General features: G+C 35.2%; 1 protein-coding gene across 1 annotated transcript in view; it reads left to right on the top strand.

Moving 5' to 3' along the window:
- The window catches only part of LOC122568295 (synaptotagmin-10-like), a 53,770-nt gene that overhangs the window by 28,786 nt on the left and 6,436 nt on the right, over positions 1 to 18,548 (top strand). Inside the window, exons 2-7 of the mRNA XM_043727896.1 lie at positions 11,623 to 11,885; positions 12,755 to 12,898; positions 13,223 to 13,351; positions 16,897 to 17,051; positions 17,180 to 17,348; positions 17,713 to 17,833. Coding sequence (XP_043583831.1) covers positions 11,623 to 11,885; positions 12,755 to 12,898; positions 13,223 to 13,351; positions 16,897 to 17,051; positions 17,180 to 17,348; positions 17,713 to 17,833 — 981 coding nt within the window. The remainder of the gene's footprint in view (positions 1 to 11,622; positions 11,886 to 12,754; positions 12,899 to 13,222; positions 13,352 to 16,896; positions 17,052 to 17,179; positions 17,349 to 17,712; positions 17,834 to 18,548) is intronic.

Raw genomic sequence — 18,548 nt, 5'->3', positions numbered from 1 at the left:
ATCCAACAAACATATATATCATCCACATCTTAGTGTTTTAATAGTATTGCCTGGAGGATGTAAATTTGGAGCATCCGGCGACAAGTAATTTGTCATACATCATCTCTCCCCACGGGGTTTCGATTATGTATGATAATAGCCGCTAAGCTAAGAGGAGGTGAAAATAATTGGTTTAACCACTTAGCTTTCAAATTTTGTATATAATTGGCACGCAATATGCATAGTAATATGTTTCAAGCGTAGGATGCATAAATTTCCAATCTGAACAGTAAAAACGATAAATCTTGGTAAAAGAACTTCATTCCACGGATTCACGTTCTTTTCTTCGTAAATCTCTCCGTTTCGTATCATCAGTTCGGCGATATCTTACGTATCGATCTTTCATTTCAGTTTCGGGAAAGGACCTTTCATCAAAGAATTTTATTACGCTACGCCGATAGAAAAACGATTACTGCATCCGGTGTATCAATGACGCAGCAAAAAGGGCGATTTCCGTTTAAAATGAGCGTAGTTAGCAGTTTCCGACGGGACTCCCGATTAAATCTAATCGGTCAAAAGGTCATTTAATTAACGTTATTCGCCTCTGAAACTGATCTTTTTCGATCGTGTCCCCCAAGTTTATGGCGCAAGAAATTCGATTTGTAATTTCTCTCGTTCGACTTTTTGACGGGTCACCAATCGAGAATCGAATTATATCACGGCCAGGGGGCACGAATGGCTACAAGAATAATGACCTATCGATTGTTACCTTTAAAAGAGATGCGTAATTTATTCTAGGAAGAGTAGTTCGCATGGAAATTTGATTGTATAGGTATGCTCGCGCGAACGCTACAATTAAGCGGTTCGCTGTGAAACTCAGTATGCTTCCTGCTTGCACTAAATTAATTGAATGGGAACATTCTTTTTGTTGCTTCCTACATTAAAAATAATTATAGTACGTTTTGATGCGATCTATATGTATGAGATAATTGATTGGTTTATTTTTAGTAGGCAACGTAGAACGGTCTTGTTTAGAATGTGAAATCGTAGCCTCTTTAATGCGGATAATAGCTTCATTATGGATATTGCGTCTGTATCGACGATTTTTATGTTTCCGTCGTTTTTTATGAGTACGAAACAAAGTATGAGGATAAAATATATCCATTGCTGGATTATAATAATAGCGAGAAACTTTTCTCTAGAGAATTTGCACAAAGATCTTTATTCGTTTTGTTCATTTACTTATATATTATAGTAGGTTTGAAAGCTTTGGCATCAAAAAATAAATCTTTTGTCATTTGAGTGAATTTAAAGATCGGTGAATCACATACGGACACGCCAATTAATTTGTCTTCCTAAAGAATAGAGAAAAATTAGAGCATAGTGAGCAAAATGGTGTTCTTCGTTTATCTCAACTCCGTTTCCTGTTAAACGAACAGTATTGTCGATTGAAAATTCATTCACCATTCACGAGATTCTGCACAACAGTCACGTATGCACGGCACATGAATAATCCATCTTTCGCGAACTACCACGATCCCAACTTTATAATTATTTCACGCAGGCATTAAAATATTAACAAATTCCTCAAACTCCTACTGTTGATATTTTAATTTCATAAACAATTTCATATATTTAATGAAAATGTAGAATGGAATCCCGCAATAAGTTGGTAATTGATAAGCTCGCGTAATACCCGAACAATATTCGAATAAAATTAGACTAAATTCTATATAGAATACCATGGTGTTTTCAGAATATTTTATGATAATTTTCCACTATACGACTTATATCTAATTTCAATTTAGCCTGCTACTCTAAAATCGCTCGGTATTTCAATTCCTTCGTTAAATTTTGAACACACGATGCTCAAATTTGCCCAATAATTTACAGTCTCCTGATGGAATATTTACGTACAGCTTGTACCAGGATGCTCAATAAAGAGCCGCAAACCCATATCTTGTGGGAAACACCATTTGATCTAAAATGCATGTCAAATCCTTATTCAAGGTTACGTTAAATTATACCGTATCTGTCATATCGCACCTTGTCCCAGGTATACAGTCACGAGAATTATATGCATTTTCTACTTAATTGCTTGAACGCACCGCGGAGAAAGTAAGCTCCAGTCACTTAGATGTTACCGACGACTGTCAATCAATTCGCGACCGCAAATTCACTGGCATACAATTTGCCTGTAATTTGCAAGCACTTATCCGGCAAAGGGGAACCAACGTTGCACTCGGTTGTTAAAAAAAGATTCTACCTGGAGGATGTTTAAAGAGGATATGCTAGAACTAATTCGAAATCGATACCATGAGACATGCATATGGGGTGTTATGAAAGAAAGTCTAAGACCTTACTCTTTCACGTTGGTTCTCCACCTTGTCTTCTTTCGACCTTCGATGGTTGCATATCTCTCGAATTCTCAATTCATAATATTTTTCTTTGTGTTTCCATTTCGAATGATTAATCAATACCAGTACATGTTAAAATGCGTGTTTTTAGTTTAATTCTTATGGCCTCTACGATTTAAAGAGGAACTGAATGTTTCACTTTAAAAGTTTATAATAAAACGATACATTGTGGAATGTCGTTGAGTTTATTTTATTATGATCTGTTCCATGTTTTTATGGAATGGAAAACGATATAGGTTTTGTATTGTATATCTAAAAAATTGACATTAAAATTCTGAAACGAATCTTAAAATACTATTTATCATTCTAAAACTTCTCTGAGCTTATCCCTTACTGTACTATTAAATTGAAATATTTCGTGACTATCGAGATTAAGCGGAACACCCCGTATATTATATAAATGCATGCAACCATCGACTAGAACGTATGCAAAACGATATATATGAGTTTTTATGTAGGAAGAAGTATGTATATTTTATAACATGTATATTTTTATAGCATATTTTTTATTTATGCGCTAGTTTATAGCACGCTTTCCACATCATTATAGTCACACCTTTTTATGATGAAATGAAAGCTTTTTATCAGATATTTAGCACTTTTATCGCCGGATTAATATTTCCTGAAACTGAATTAAATTTTAAGAGATCGCGAGTGGAGTTCAAATACAAAATTATTTTCAAATTAAAATTCGATCTGCATTTTATGAAAATATAAATAGTTTTTCTCGGAAAAAACTGCACGTGGCTTGAGAAAATTTCGTTTTACGTGTATGTCTCATACAAAAATTACTTTTATCTTATCGTTGGCAAAATCATAATAACCTCATTCGTAATAACCTGCATCAAAATTATTCTATCTAAATGCTGTACTAACATTAAATCTTTGGTAAAATTACAGTGACCCCATAAATTTTTTTGAATGAAAACTTTTGATAAAGTTCAAATGTGAACTTTTCACGCTTACATCGACCAGTTTTCTGCCGTGATAGCTGTCAACATGATTGATAAACACACGCCACGGTTTGAAACTCGACTCGACAGGTTCCTCCTTCGCAGAGTCGTCCTTGGATATTCGGGGTGTTCCTGGATTATTCTTCGACGATATATTGACGTTGTTAACATCATCCGCGTACGACACTGAAATCTTCTTCATCTCCGTGATTATCGTTTCTCGTGCGGATGAGAAGGTACTACAAATCTGTCGCGTGATCCACGTTTGAATTTTAATTGACTCGATTACACGCACGACTTCGCACCGTTGATGCTTTCGGATCGTGTCCAATATCGCGTAGAAGTGAAATTTGAATCGAATATAAATTGTAATAGAGTGAATGATAGATTTCAGTTTGAGAGCATTTAGAAATATTATACTTTAGTAATATTAATTAATACTTTTTAGTATTCTATATAATTTTTGTTAAATTGCTTTTTGATGAAAAATATATACGAGGGAATGATAAATAACATTTTGGAGTTTATTGTTAATTGTCGATCAACAGGAATATTTTATGAGAAATTCCGAGCTATCTTTTATCAAATTTTATTGGTTGTATTGCAATATTTAGTACTTCTATCATTTTGAAATTGCCTCTCAATGTGAAATATATAACCTGAAAATAATAAATGGTATTTTACTGTTCGTTATTGGTTTTCGATTAGCGATAATGCTTCACGAGAAATTTCAAGTAATTTCTTTCTCAAGTTTTAATGACTGCATTATCATATCTAATATTTTATGTAACTTTCTAAAATTGTCTTTCGATGGAAGATAAATAACACTTCGTAATGTTTCTTCTAAATCGTTTATCTATTGTTTAATATACTTCTCGATATTGCAAACAATTTAAGCAATAAAAATCAATATAGTGATTATGATACAAAGTCTAACGAAAAACAAATATTTTTTGACAATAAAATATGATTGTTTTTGTCACTATACATCGTTGATTAATTTTACTATTTACAAAGACAAAGAGTTATTATTCGTTTAACAACTCATTACATATTCATGTCGTGTTACAAAGACAACGGAATTAAATTATATTCACTTCATAAATTCTCGCGCGCAATATAATTAATATCCAAATTCGCTATTCCATAAATTTCTTCTTCCAAATGAGCTACCAATTAATTAAGTTGAAGAATTACGCTTTCCAAACTTTGTCGATATAACAATATATATATATATATACGTACATATAATATAAATATAGATAATATGGATAATATTTGATATATTGTAAAATATTCTTCCTTAAGTTATCTAAATAAAATCCAAGAGATCAGATTAAATCGAATCAATCGAATTACATCGAATCTATCTTTATTATCGTCCCTAAAGGTCTCAGAAAAATCGTGACGAAGAACAAACGAAATATAGTAGGTCGAAAGGTCGCCGATCAAGTTGTCCGATGTCCCAGATGATGCAAGTGAAACGTGACAGTCCAGCTAACCTCTTGGAGATTACAGCGCGCGTTAGAAAGGTAAGGTCAGGGTCGTGAACATTTCGTCACACAGTGATCAGTGCGTCACGTGTCATGGTCACGAAAATCAATCTGAAATATCCAATTCAAACACAGGTCGTATTTTGTATTTCTCGATCGATTGGCCAATATCGTCTTATCACGAGTTTTCTATCAAAAAGGGATCGTTCCAATTTCGTTTCTTCATAACCACTGTAGCTGAATTTTAGAGTCGTAATTTGATTAAAAAACAGTTCAGTCACGAAAGAGATGAAATCCTATATTTGTGAAATTTGCAAATATTACTTTGCTTAAATTTTATATCGACAAAATATTTTTCATTAGACAAGATGAAAAAATTGATCAATAATTTCATTGGCTAAAATATTTTTATAAAAATTAAACAAAGGTGATAGATGATCAAGCAATTGTTTCGAGAACTGTAATAGAAAAATTAATAGAAAATAAATTACTTTAAAATGTTGCATTGCGTAACTATAATACAGAAATTAACGGAATTCCAACCTGCATCAATACCGTGAAACTCGATCGTTTTATTGCATCTACTTGAGCTCTCTTTACATATAATATATCTCTTTAATCTGGACGTTTATCATAAATACTTCGTGAAGTTCCGCTTAATTGGAACTAGGTGCAGAGGGTAAAAATTTGCGCGTTACCATGGTAAGGTGTCTGTGCAACGCACAAACCAGCCCATATAACCTTGCCGCCTACGCAACCGGGATGCGAGGGTCAAGGCTGGCATGTAATCCACGCGGAAGATGAAAAAAGCTAGCATAATCGATAATTGAACGGCTGTATGGCGGGGAATTTGCGCAAATGGAAGGTGGGCCATATGACTAGGCAATTTGAGATATCACTGGAAAGCCATGCAGCACGTTTTCCGAGCATGTAATGACTTCCGGGACTCGATGTTTCCAACGCTTTGTCATAATATTCCAACTCAATAGGGACTCCATTGATACCGGATATGACTGAATATGGAACTTTATTAAAATAGCGACCTAGTTTAAGAAAAATCATACGTTACGAATTTTATACTCTTTTCCAATCTCCTTTTCTTTTTTTAATTCCGCGAGTTAAGTGAGGAATTTCAGCGCCCGATAAATCTAAAGCGGAGATATCTCTACTGTAACGTTCTGTGGAAAGAACAACGGTAATGGGTGTTGCACGGAAATTTATCGCTGACGGATACCATTTTAAAGAGTCAATCTGTATGTGAGACAGAGGTATCGTGTATTGTAAGGTGTCAAGATTGTTATCGTGTACAAAGTATTTTAATAGGACGGATGGATTTCATAAAAGAAATAAAAATTAAATGGACATAAACTAACTTTATAAAGTGACTTTGCTTATGATCTCGTTAGTGGTCTCGTGTAAGAGCCTTATCCTTTACAGCATTTTTGGTAACAACACGTAGGAATATCCAAACTTTGTAACTTCAGTACAGAATGTGTTAATTGCATATATTGTAGTTGAAATCTTCCCATAACATAATAATTAAATTCCGAACTTAGTCAAACTCAGTTATAAGAAGAGATGCAGTTGCAAGCAACTCAAATTGATACGTAATGATACAAAGAGAGTAGAAAATAATTTAGAACTACTGAACTATTTAGCTTTACCTTTGCACCAGTTACGTACCCCTCGACTGCGTCTCAACGATTTCCACGTTGAAATAGCTGGCGCCTACATCGACTGTAAAAGTGACTCAAGCTTTTTCCTCTCAACTATTCCCTCTTAGTCGACGAAAATAAAATATCCTCTTGCGAAACGACTCGTAACTCTCGTAACCGTTGCACCACACACCGAGCGATATACATCAAGATGGTGGGCGGGGATGAGTCAGAAAATGGCCTCGGAGAGCTTTGCTACTACTAAAAAATGCAGGCTGGACCGTGTTCACCCTGTTGCAAACGAATATTAAGAGGCGGGTAAAGACGTAATTCGCTAGCATCAATCACTTAGGGGAGCACGCAGAGACGCTATGGCATTCGAGATCGCGATTCTCGAACGAATGGGCCGTAAATCGAGTTTACGCCCGAACTTGCGCACATTATCACCTTCGTCATGCGATCATCGCTACCTTGCTACACTAGACGATAAGAATGAAGAGACCTAGGTGGAACTCTGCTGTTCAAGCATTTTACGACCTTCTGGTGCGTGGCTTCGCGATTACCGATTCGTTACGATAGGGTGAAAAACAAACCAGTGGAAGTCAGAAGGGTGTAGGAAACTGATTGAAGACGCGAAGAGGGTGGAACACTGATTCCCGGAATACCGATACGGCTTTATCGATATTCGATTTTATTACGAACGATAACTTAACCCATTTACTGTTATGATTCCATTCTAGAAATCATAAAAAGTTACATGTACATCGTAAATATTATGCATTATTATTCCCAAACTGGGAGTGTCTCATCAAATCCATCAACTTAAAATTTCCTTTGGATGAATAAACAATTGTATGTACGTTCTTTTTTTAAATTTTCAAGTGCAGTCTAAAAGCGTAGATTTATGGTGAAAAGTCGTAGGAATTGGAAAGAAAAACGAAAGTGCCGTTTGATGGAGGATATTCTGGTTTATCGTAGTATATTCTTGGAAAAAAATCCTTGCTACATAGACTATCTATGACCGCCTGTAACGGGCCTGTGTAAATGCGGTGATTGCAAATCTTCGTATACTTATACATTCAGTGACACAAAAATTTACAATCATTGTGAATACAGGGGACAACATTGTCGCACGTAATTCGTAACAATATCGGATCGAGCAGGTGGTAATTATTTTTAGTCGTGTCGGGCTATGTAATTAAAGGATCGTTTATTCAAATAGGGCAATTTACGTTTCGCAAGTGTTACATGCTACTTAATTCTGTGTTAGAAATCTGTGTATCCGATACAGTTTGTTTCTTATGTGAGATCCAAATATTTGAACAAATTATTAAATTTATACAGGACACTAAATTAAATTTTCATTTTAATTAGGATGTAGTATATTGTATGGAAATTATATTGTAATATGCAAGGTACCCATATGGTTTTAATCAGGATAATTGTACCTATCATAGTTACATAGTAATTCTAATATGAACTCCAAATCCACTAAAGATGAATTTATTAACAAACGATAAATATATATTTATCAATCAAAAAATATGAACTTTTCGTACGTTGTTTTAAATTGTCCTGCAAATTTAGGGCTCGAAGTACTATCTACTCCTTTACTAGCCGCAATTTTTAGGAATGGAATCTTCTTCGCAGCATTTATGCTTCTCCCACATTTTAAATTTACATACGCGTCCGAGACGATTCTCGTATATTAAATAAATCGCTGAAACAGCCGTATTTATATAAAAATTGAAGAGTTGATAATCCGGATTGTTTAGTCCGATCAAAGGTACATCCAACAAACGAAAAATCCAGGCTCATATATCGGCTCAATCGTTCTAATCCAATCAATCATGCGGTAGCATTCTCACCGATTCCAAAAACAATATTTGTGCGATTGTTGTACGCGTTGCTTTTGTCTTGCCGCGGAATCGATATTTTATTTTAAAATGACTGCATATATGATATACGAGCATCGAATACATTTTTGTATTGACATGCGTATAACCTGAGGATTTATGTAAAAGCGCGATGAAATTTATAAAAATGCAGATATCGTGTCATAGAGAGTTCGACGCAAAAAATTGTATAAGATAGAATAAATTCTGATTCGCACAAATCATCCATGCTGAAATGTAATGAATTCTTTATTTGAAACAATTAAGATTTATTTTTAGAAAAAGCTAGTGAAATTTCATGACTATATATACATTTCCTAAATTAATATTAAGGAAAATGTTTGTTACACAGGGTAGATTAACTTCAAAGAAGCTCAATGCTCTAATTATAGGATTTCTCTGAACTCCTAAGCATTCAGATTTATTTAAACCTCGAAATATTCTCGAATATTTCTCTTCATTTATATTGCAAATCTCTACTTTTTATAATCAATTAATAGCCTTTATATTGATCAATATCGCTGACTGATACAAGTCCTTCGAATAATGAACATGGCTAATTAAAACAAATCCGGATAATAAAGAAAATCGACGAGTTGAAAAATCGATTTGATTGTATTAATCCAATATCTCTATAGATTTTCCCATTAACTATTGCTCATAACAATTATATTTAGCTTTACTAATTACGAAAGAATGTATAGAAGGAATCAGATTTAAGTATCAAGTTGTAGTCATTTTTAATCTGCTCTATCGCTTGTTAATCCTCCTACTGTTCACAAAAGACGAGAGTTGCCATTCCGTGTGAAGCGCGTTACGATCTCTTCCGTTAATGAATTTCTTAGTTATCAAGTTAGATGGGTTGCCATATTATTCTAATTACGTTTAACTTTTTAGGAAGTAAAATTTTCCAAACATCTCTTCCTACGTATCATAGAATAGTTTAATTAAGATTGTTCGAGGATATTCCAAATTAGTAAATTAGGAGCACCGAATAGCTTGGTATTAAACATAGTGCATCCAAAAGATGTCCCTCAATCAGGATTAGAGGCTTATATTAGACAAGGCCATGACAGTTATCTCTAATTGATTACTGTAGAAAATGGTTTGGATCAATAAATTATATAACACGTTAGCAAATTAGAGCGAAATTAATACAAATTAACATCTTATTTAAAAATTAGCAAATCACTTAGCTATTACCAATACTTCTTTCTCTGTTACCTAACCCGGCAATACCGTACGTACACATAGTCTCACCGACGCTAACTAAATTGAAACTAAATACCCTAACCACGTAAGTGAATAAATGTAAAATATTGAAATATTTAATTTTCTAAAAATTATAATTATATAAACTCTTTCGAAGTGTCGAATAAACCTACGATTAAATACCTAGTACGCTGATGAGTCACTCACAGGATCCGAGTAATTACAATGCAAAAATCTAAAGTAGAGGATACAAATTCTCAGAAGTAGGGAACCAAGTTTAAAACCTGAAGGCGTCGACATCCGCTGATGCAGTGGGAAAATCATTGTTCGTCAAAACGATGCGGACACGCGAACGCCTAATGAAGCATCCCACCCGTTGGAAACTCATCCTATTTGCATTATTCGAGGCGCTCGTTGTATTATTATACGATCCAGGTGGTTGCGACGAGTTCCTGTCATTATGGGCGTTGAAGACACGATTAATAAAGACGGCAGAACAAAACGCTCTTCAACTCGAGGCTCGTTTACGTGAAGATGTGTCTAACGCAGGCATGAGCAGCTCATGACCGTATATTGAGATGGAAAACTGCTAAGCGTGTGTGTATGGAACTCTGTATATTAAATCTGATAAATTCACAGCTGTCTTGATCTAATTATCTAATTATTGATTGTAATTATAATAAATATAATTATTCATTTGAGCTATAGTAAAATACATCTACTTTTTAAAACGCACATTCTCCTCCAATTTTTATAAATTTTACCTAAATACATCCTACAGAATTAGCTTTAATTTTTGAGTAAATTTTTGTTACATTTTATGTATCAATATCAATATTCCCCCAAAATAGAAACTTAGTGCCTGTTTTAGCGCGTGCGAAAATCCATCTGGCTCTGATTTTCTCGTGGGCGACCCGCAACGCTATATGTTACATTAATCACTGTGCATGTGCTTTAAACGAAGCGTTATTCTTCATTTGCATCAACTTCTGCCGACGTTGCGAAAATCATCTATGACTTTTTGCCGTCGGACTTTAAATGACTCACCGTGTGACATATTGTAGGCTTAAAAGGCATGGACAATAAACATTTTACCTACGCTCTTTTCTGTTTCTTCTTTCGTTCCTTTCTTTGCCGTGAGCGAAGGCGCTTGTTAGGCAAAACGAACAACTTTGGGAATGTTTTATCATGTCGCGGTTTATCAAAGAATGTTCCTACTTCTTTTTCTTAGTGGATTTGTATTTTTAATTAATTACATAATAGAGGAACATGAAATTTGTGACGTCCATTTATATCGAAATGATCAACTATCTTAAAATTAGAAGATAGAACAATGTAATTTTATTCTTTTATCATTAGGCAGATTTTCAACCATATTGAAGTGTATCTATTGTTGATTCATACGAATTAAAATGATTGATCGTGTTCACTGTATTTATCTTCCAGATTTAAATCGATACTGGAAAATATTCTTTATTTGCCGTGCTACGCATTTCACTAGAATTCTCTCAATTCTTCAAAAAATGTAATTATCTTATCGAGAAACCGTTCTAAACACTGTTTCACACAACTCGAAATTATCCAAAGTTGCGCAATTAAGGGTCTGAATGGTGTCTATCTTCCGCTATCGATCGTTACCATGTAACAGCTTATTCGATTTAACTGGTATACTAATTTCGTGAGTTCCTCGCGTGCTTTGCTAATCTCTGGACGAAAAGACATTCCTTCCCTTGATTAAAATTTTTAGCTCCGTTAGGCGCCTTATCCCGCTGTCTCTTGTCTAATTTAATTAACTACGAGCTTAGGCCTTTGAACGTGTCTATGTCTGGTAATTAACGTTAAATTTCGTTATATTACCTCAAAGTCTTTTCTATTAACCGTCCGTCGGTGAATCGTGGTATTTTAATTGAAATCGAAATCTAACGAATAAAAAAGAGAAAAAGAGAATATGACGGAGATTATTGCGTTTTCTTTTAAAGAAAATGTTCCGTGTTAATGTCTTGTGAATTTTCTCGCAGAAGAATGGACGGAAACGTTTCCGTATCAGCTGCTCGTTGGAACGGGAGTAGCGTTGATGGCTCTATTACTGTTAGCCGCCGTGAGCTTCCAATGTTCTTCTACCTGGCGATGGTTAATGAGGGTGAGACGGCACATGAAGGAGCAAGACGCTGAGAGCGACCTATCGCAGCAAAACGCTATACGTATCAGTCATTCTCTGCCGGATCTCCAATCAGAGCCAATCACTCACGAGTACGTCCAAGAGCAAAAAGATAGCAAAAAGGTATGAGCGATAATATGTGTACAGTAGAAGCGAGCTGCTTTCTTCTTTTCTTCGTGTACTATGAATACGCTTCTTGTGTACCGATTATGAATATGAATTTATTAGTTTAGAAGAGTAGTGCGAAGTTTTACTTTGCGTATGATGTAGATACGAATAATGTTTAAGAATATTCGAAGAATTTTAAATATACGTTCAAAATCAAAGAATATAGAAAACCTTTGCATCTTTGTATGTCGATATACGGTTTATTTAAAAATAACGAAGATTGCGACGTAACACGCAAATCGAACACTCTACAGGGATAGCAATCTTATTTTTCACTTGATAACGTCAGCTGATATCATCTACTATCCATCATTAATATCCTGAGCTACAGCAAAAACACTAGGAACTACGACGAAGTTATGAAGCTGTTAATAAGAATAAAAAGTACTGAACTTAAAAGAAAATTAATAGACAGGTTTTTACGAAACGCGTATATACTTTCGAATATCGATCGAGTATTACTTTTCTTAGCACTCGAGCTTCAATTCAATTTCAGCAAAATTATCTTCTTAAGGAAATAAAATTCAGAAACTATAGAAGACTGTTCAATCATGATAATTTCGAATATTCAAGTAACCATTTTTCTTCCTTGTAGATATTATATACGAAAATTATATTAAAAAGATTATTCCACTGTCTAGTTCGTTTAGCGCGCAAAGTTTGCTTGTAACAATACCGAAACGCGTAAATGGAAATTTCAAGTAGCGAAACATTACCGAAGAAAGTTGATAATTGAGCAGCTAACGAAGAGGCGGTCGACTTTCAGGATAAACTTCTGAGATATTAAGACGCAATGAACGTGTTACGCTGTGGCTTGTTTATAGGTATTGCGCCAGACGACCCTACCCATTGTACCGATGAGACACCAGAGTTTTCAGAGACAACTCTCCCATCGTCTCGATCTACCGATTAAATTTAGCATTTGCAGTCTGGAGAATCGTAGCGATTCCAGTCTTGGCTTAATCAAGGTACGCTTAGCATTAGCAAATCCCTTTTGTTCCTTACTTTTATAGAAGTGGAATACAGTTAATCATAAAATCTATCAGAGAATTCTAAAGGATTTGATATTAAACGAAGAAACTAAAACTAATACAACGATAGTAACAACAATATAAACAATAGTAGCGTCAAAAATCTTAAACGATTTAATAAAAGTTTTTTCTTCGAACGATCTTCCGAAAGAATTCGACACAGACTAGACAGTGTACCAACGAAGCGACGTACAGACAAATGAAACAAACTAGGAAATTCAGTTTGTTGGAAGTTTTAAACGCGCGTCTCCGCATTTGCAGCCGGAACTTTACAAAAAGGAGCTGGGACAAGAGGACGCGGATAGTTGCAGTACCACGGAGATGGAGTACGCTGGCAAGCTACATTTTGCTTTACGCTATGACAAGGAGATGGAGGGTCTTGTGGTCAAAGTGAGTTTCACGATATTCCAACTGGACCTGTATTTTGTTTGCAGTCATTCGTATATATTATGAAAGTATTCCAGGTACAACTGGAGTTGTCATATCGGATATTGTTAGTGTTGCTTAAGTTATGCCCCGAGGATTAAGATCTAACTTTCCGCGGTCTACCTCTTGAGACAAGCGAAGAGTATTTCGATTTACGTCGTTCACTGTGTTAACTTCACAGAGAGAAATATTGGAGTAATTATAATTACTGACAGATAAACCACGCCCCACTGAATGACTGATTAATGTTTGTAGAGTTATTGATCTCAAGGAATTCCTCCCCTTCCTTGTTCCCCTTCTTCGTTGTTTCTACCTCAGGTCTGCTAATTCGCTACTAACAAAAGTATAAGCACTCGAACTCAAAATTAAGACACCTTTTAAGCCATTAATTCTCAAAGACAAGTGTCGTAATAGCACGAGGCACGAAATTAAACCGTCGTGCCGTGGCGCGACGCAGCAGTGATCCGACCACGAACACGGTTATCGGCGTATCGAAAACCGCTGTACGTGCCTGATAGTCACGCTCTTATTCCTTTATACCGAGTGTCTCTATCGGCGGAAGCTGGTGCCGAGCTTTTTTCCGAAGCGACGCACGTACCTAGCGAAATCAACGTGGAACACAGAAAATTCTTTTTATTGGCACGATGACCGACATGCGCGCTCTAGTTTCATCGTTTGTTTCAAAATCATATTGTTCTTGATTCAGGATACGTTCGATCACGTATTTCGCTTCGCGCTTCGATTAAACCGCGCATTCGTCCAAGGTCGTGACGTGTCCGAGAAAAAATTTTCAAGATAGATAAAGACGGGGATGCATAAAACGAATCGATGATGCATAATCCGATCGAATCAAAATTCATTTGGTATTCACCGTTACGCGAATGATTCGTGTCCTTCGTCGATGATTTACGTCAAAGAACGGTCACCGCTCTTCTCAGTACATAATTCCTTCTCGAATCTAGGTAATAATCCTACATTGAATATTCATAGCTGAGAGTGGTATTACCTAAGAACTGGTTTTCCAATAGAGAATCTGTACTGGAATCAATTATGGAACTTAAGCGGATATTTGTCGGTTATCGGTAGTAGATATTGTTAACATATTATTAGTAAAATAGCTTCTGGAATATTGAGTGTAGAGTGAATGAGTAGTGAATACACGAATCAACATTGCAAACTAAATGTAACAGAATACTAGGAATATACCGAGTAGTGGCCGGATAGTCGGTTATTTTTGTAGCCTGCAATTGATCGGCGACTAATCGTCAGCGAAAAAGGCTGATTGATCCGCCTTAAATTTTTGGTTTTACCGATAATTTCATGAAGCATAGAAATCAAAATACAATGTTTCTTTATGTTATTAACATAATTTTAATCGTTTTTAATATGTGGTATACTTCCTTGTGAATACATATTTGTACGTAACATAAAAGATTAAAAATAATAATTAGTATTCATTGAAAGAAACTAAGTAAGTACTGTATAAGTACACCAATTAACTGTGTAAGTACTGTATAAGTACACCAATTAACTAGAAACATTGCTCATTATTTCTTAATTTTAGTTTCTTAATTAAAAAAGAACCCTTCTAAAAGACGAAACAAGACGAAATAAAACAAATCTAACGAATAATGTTAAAAAATCTTTTTCTTGGGTTCCTTATATCATAAACTTGACACGTTTTGGAGCGATGTTCGAAATTGATCGGTAGAGGCGACTAGTCGGCTGAAACTCTAGTCGGTGCATCTCTAAAGAATACTTTTATCTTAATAAGTATGATCAATTTTAAAAACCTTGAGGAAATACGAACATTGATAAGGACATTCAGGTTATCTGTAAGCCATCTATCCTTTAAAAGGGGAAGAAGTAGGACATTAAACTCTGTCCCGATACCTTTAACACGTGCTATTTCAAACCAAAAATTACTCTCATGTAACTACCTAAAAATCAGAAACACACGTACACATATACACATGATACGATTTCATTATCGCGAAAAACTTTAAAGTTTCCAAGAAATAAAAGTAATATTCCAAGTAATGGAAACGACGATTACACTATTCCACGGTGCATAATTGACCCACTCGTTCGAACAACCACCATTGTGGCGAACGCTGAAAATAGATGGTCGATGTGGGGACACCGATTCTATTGCAGAGTCTGTCAGAATGAGAACGTTTTCGTGATGCTATACGTGTGTAAGCAAATTCAACTCTCAATTGCACTCGAGCGAGCTAATTACCTGGTCGCCATATTTAATGTGAGCTATTCGATAATGATAATAAAGTATCTACGTGATGGTACTATGATGAGCAGTGCTCTTGGTTAGATTAGCACCCGATGCTATCGTAACTCTGTCGTCGCTGTTTGACTAATAAATAACGTGTCGACGTGTTGGCGTTCACAAAATGGAATTGAAGGTGATTGAATTCGTCCTAAACAGGGCGGAACCCACGTTTCGTGGCACAGAAATGTAAACGCGACTAGATGTATGCATGCCACGTAATCGGTCTCATTCATAAATTTAGTCGAGGACGGGAGTATAAAGGAACGCTGGCAAAACTCACCAGGACCTGAATTTGTTTATTTTCCTTCTTTTCATCATCGCTGCGCGATTGTGATAATATTCCAGATTAAATGGCATTAGGTTGAATAAGATGGGAATTAGGAACACTGTTGCATTATGCATTCATTTATTATTCGAGGAATTGTCGAGTATTGTAAAGAATTTATTCTATCGGTTTTTTCGTTCAAAATTCAGTTTTTTTTACTATCTTTAGGAATTAAAATTTTTACTATCTTTAATATCTTTTATGTCCCACAAAACTGTTATTTCTTTACGGAAACTTGTGTTTTTCAGTTCCTAGATACAAACTGTTATTACACATACAAATTTAAGCGAATCACTTTGAATGTATAACATTTAATAACCATTTCCTTAAGTTAATACCTTCTCAGTAGCTTAATAAGTAGCAGCAAATATACAGAGATATCAATTCAATCTACTTAAATTTTTATTCGAGACACAGCTGACATCAATCTTGCACATTTCCATACATACAATACACTTCCCCTCAAACGGATCGGTTTCACAGTTTCCTGCATACCAAGTAGCTTCACAATTCCAGACAGATGGAACAGATGACCAGTCTTCCAATATTACATCGAAATATATTTATATAAGTTTCCATTATGCACTACATTCAATACCTACTTTTGCAAGTCGTTTCAAATTAGATTCTTATTCGTTACTTTATTATCCAACAGACAGTTCAAATCACCATCATATTATACCTATGAAGAGCAAACAATCATTTGCATACATGTACGTTTTTTAATGGGATCTTTTAAATCAGATCGACATGCTCGATCATTTGATACCAGTTCGCTTTATTGACAGTTCTTTCGATACGTTTCAACCGAGTTAATTAAGATATACGTATCAAAGGAAAGAACGTTTGGAAATATTTTAAATATTTTGTAATCCAAAAATATAATATCTCTTACAGATTCTAGAAGCTCGAGAACTACCGGTGAAGGATGTGACAGGCAGCAGCGATCCTTATGTTAAAGTGTATCTTTTACCAGACCGAAAGAAGAAGTATCAAACGAAAGTGCATCGAAAGAATCTAAATCCCGTATTCAATGAAACGTTTATATTCAGGTTAGCGATTGAACGAATTTTAAAATAATTATGTTAAAAGAAAACATGGTTTCTTGGACCATCTGTAGTTTTATCAATTATCTTACATGTGGACCTTTCATGACACCAATACAATTATCTGCCACCAGTGTATCGTACGAAGAACTGAGGGAGCAGTATCTTCAGTTTTCCGTTTACGACTTCGATCGATTTTCCCGGAACGATTTAATCGGGCAAGTGGTGTGGAAGGAGCTGCTGGACTGCACCGACCTCGAACAAGAGATTGAGTATACGATGGACATTCTGTGCGCCATGCAGGTAGCGAATATGTCGCTGAAACGTGTTTTTTTATCATTTGATTTTATTGAAATACTTTCGCCGCGTGTTTCAGTATTTCAGTATTTCAGTAGTTTCACTTAGAGTACGATAACATTTCTATAAAGGGAAGAAGGAATGAATATGAATTTAAATTAAATGAAAATAGAACTCACACTCTTTGCTATAATATCTAAAAATTTATTTAAAGAAAAAGAAAGATACGCGAGAAGTAGAAAATAGCAGGCTAATATCTGTCCTAGTTACGGCAAAAAATTCACAGGGTGTATACTTTGACCTCGACTTTGGACATCATCTTAGCCTCCTGTACTTTAGAAACTGAACCGGTTTTTGCACGTTCCTTTAGGACAAGGTGGACTTGGGAAAATTGATGCTGTCGCTCTGCTACCTACCGACTGCTGGCCGGCTAACAGTGACTGTAATTAAAGCGAGAAACTTGAAAGCTATGGATATAACAGGATCGTCAGGTAATTTGCTTGGAACTGTTCCCTCGCGATCGTCGATAAGCGGCAAAATACGTGACGTGAAATTTTTTGCCTCGATAAGTGCGACTACGTTATATATTAAATTGTTTATTTTAGGCAACAAGCCGCAATTTTTATCCTTATATGATTTAGTATATAATGTAATTTGTCTGTTTAAAAATAATTTGATACCCTCGGCTTATATAAATAGAATTATAGCATACTATATATACATGTAGTACGAAATTGCGTTCAATATAAGAGGAAATGATGAACAACATGAGAATACAAGATTTATAAAATGTTCAAAAATGCATGCATTCTCGTCGCGATGGAAAATGTCATAAAATTAAACATTTCAGTTATTTTGAATTATTAATACGTGCTCCGACAAACGTTTCAGGAGAACGTTCGTTAATCCGAATGAGAAATTTACATTATACTCTCTCATTAGAGAAAAGTAACACTTCCACTATTTTGCTAACAACTCGAACGAAAGAATTACAAAGAATATTGTCGTTTGTTTAACAAGTTGAGCTTTTATCATGAACCAACAGTGACTCACGTAAAAAAGAAGACCACACACTCTCTCAACTCGATGTTCCTCTATCATAATGTTCGCTGTAATACATCACTTAACATATTCTCCTAAAAACTACACTTCACGTCTTAACCAGCACCATTCTCACGTCCCATGCCACTATCGAAAAAAGAAAAA

Source organism: Bombus pyrosoma, linkage group LG6 (assembly GCF_014825855.1).
Source record: "Bombus pyrosoma isolate SC7728 linkage group LG6, ASM1482585v1, whole genome shotgun sequence".
NCBI lineage: Eukaryota > Metazoa > Arthropoda > Insecta > Hymenoptera > Apidae > Bombus > Bombus pyrosoma.
This window is presented reverse-complemented; position numbering and strand designations above follow the sequence as displayed.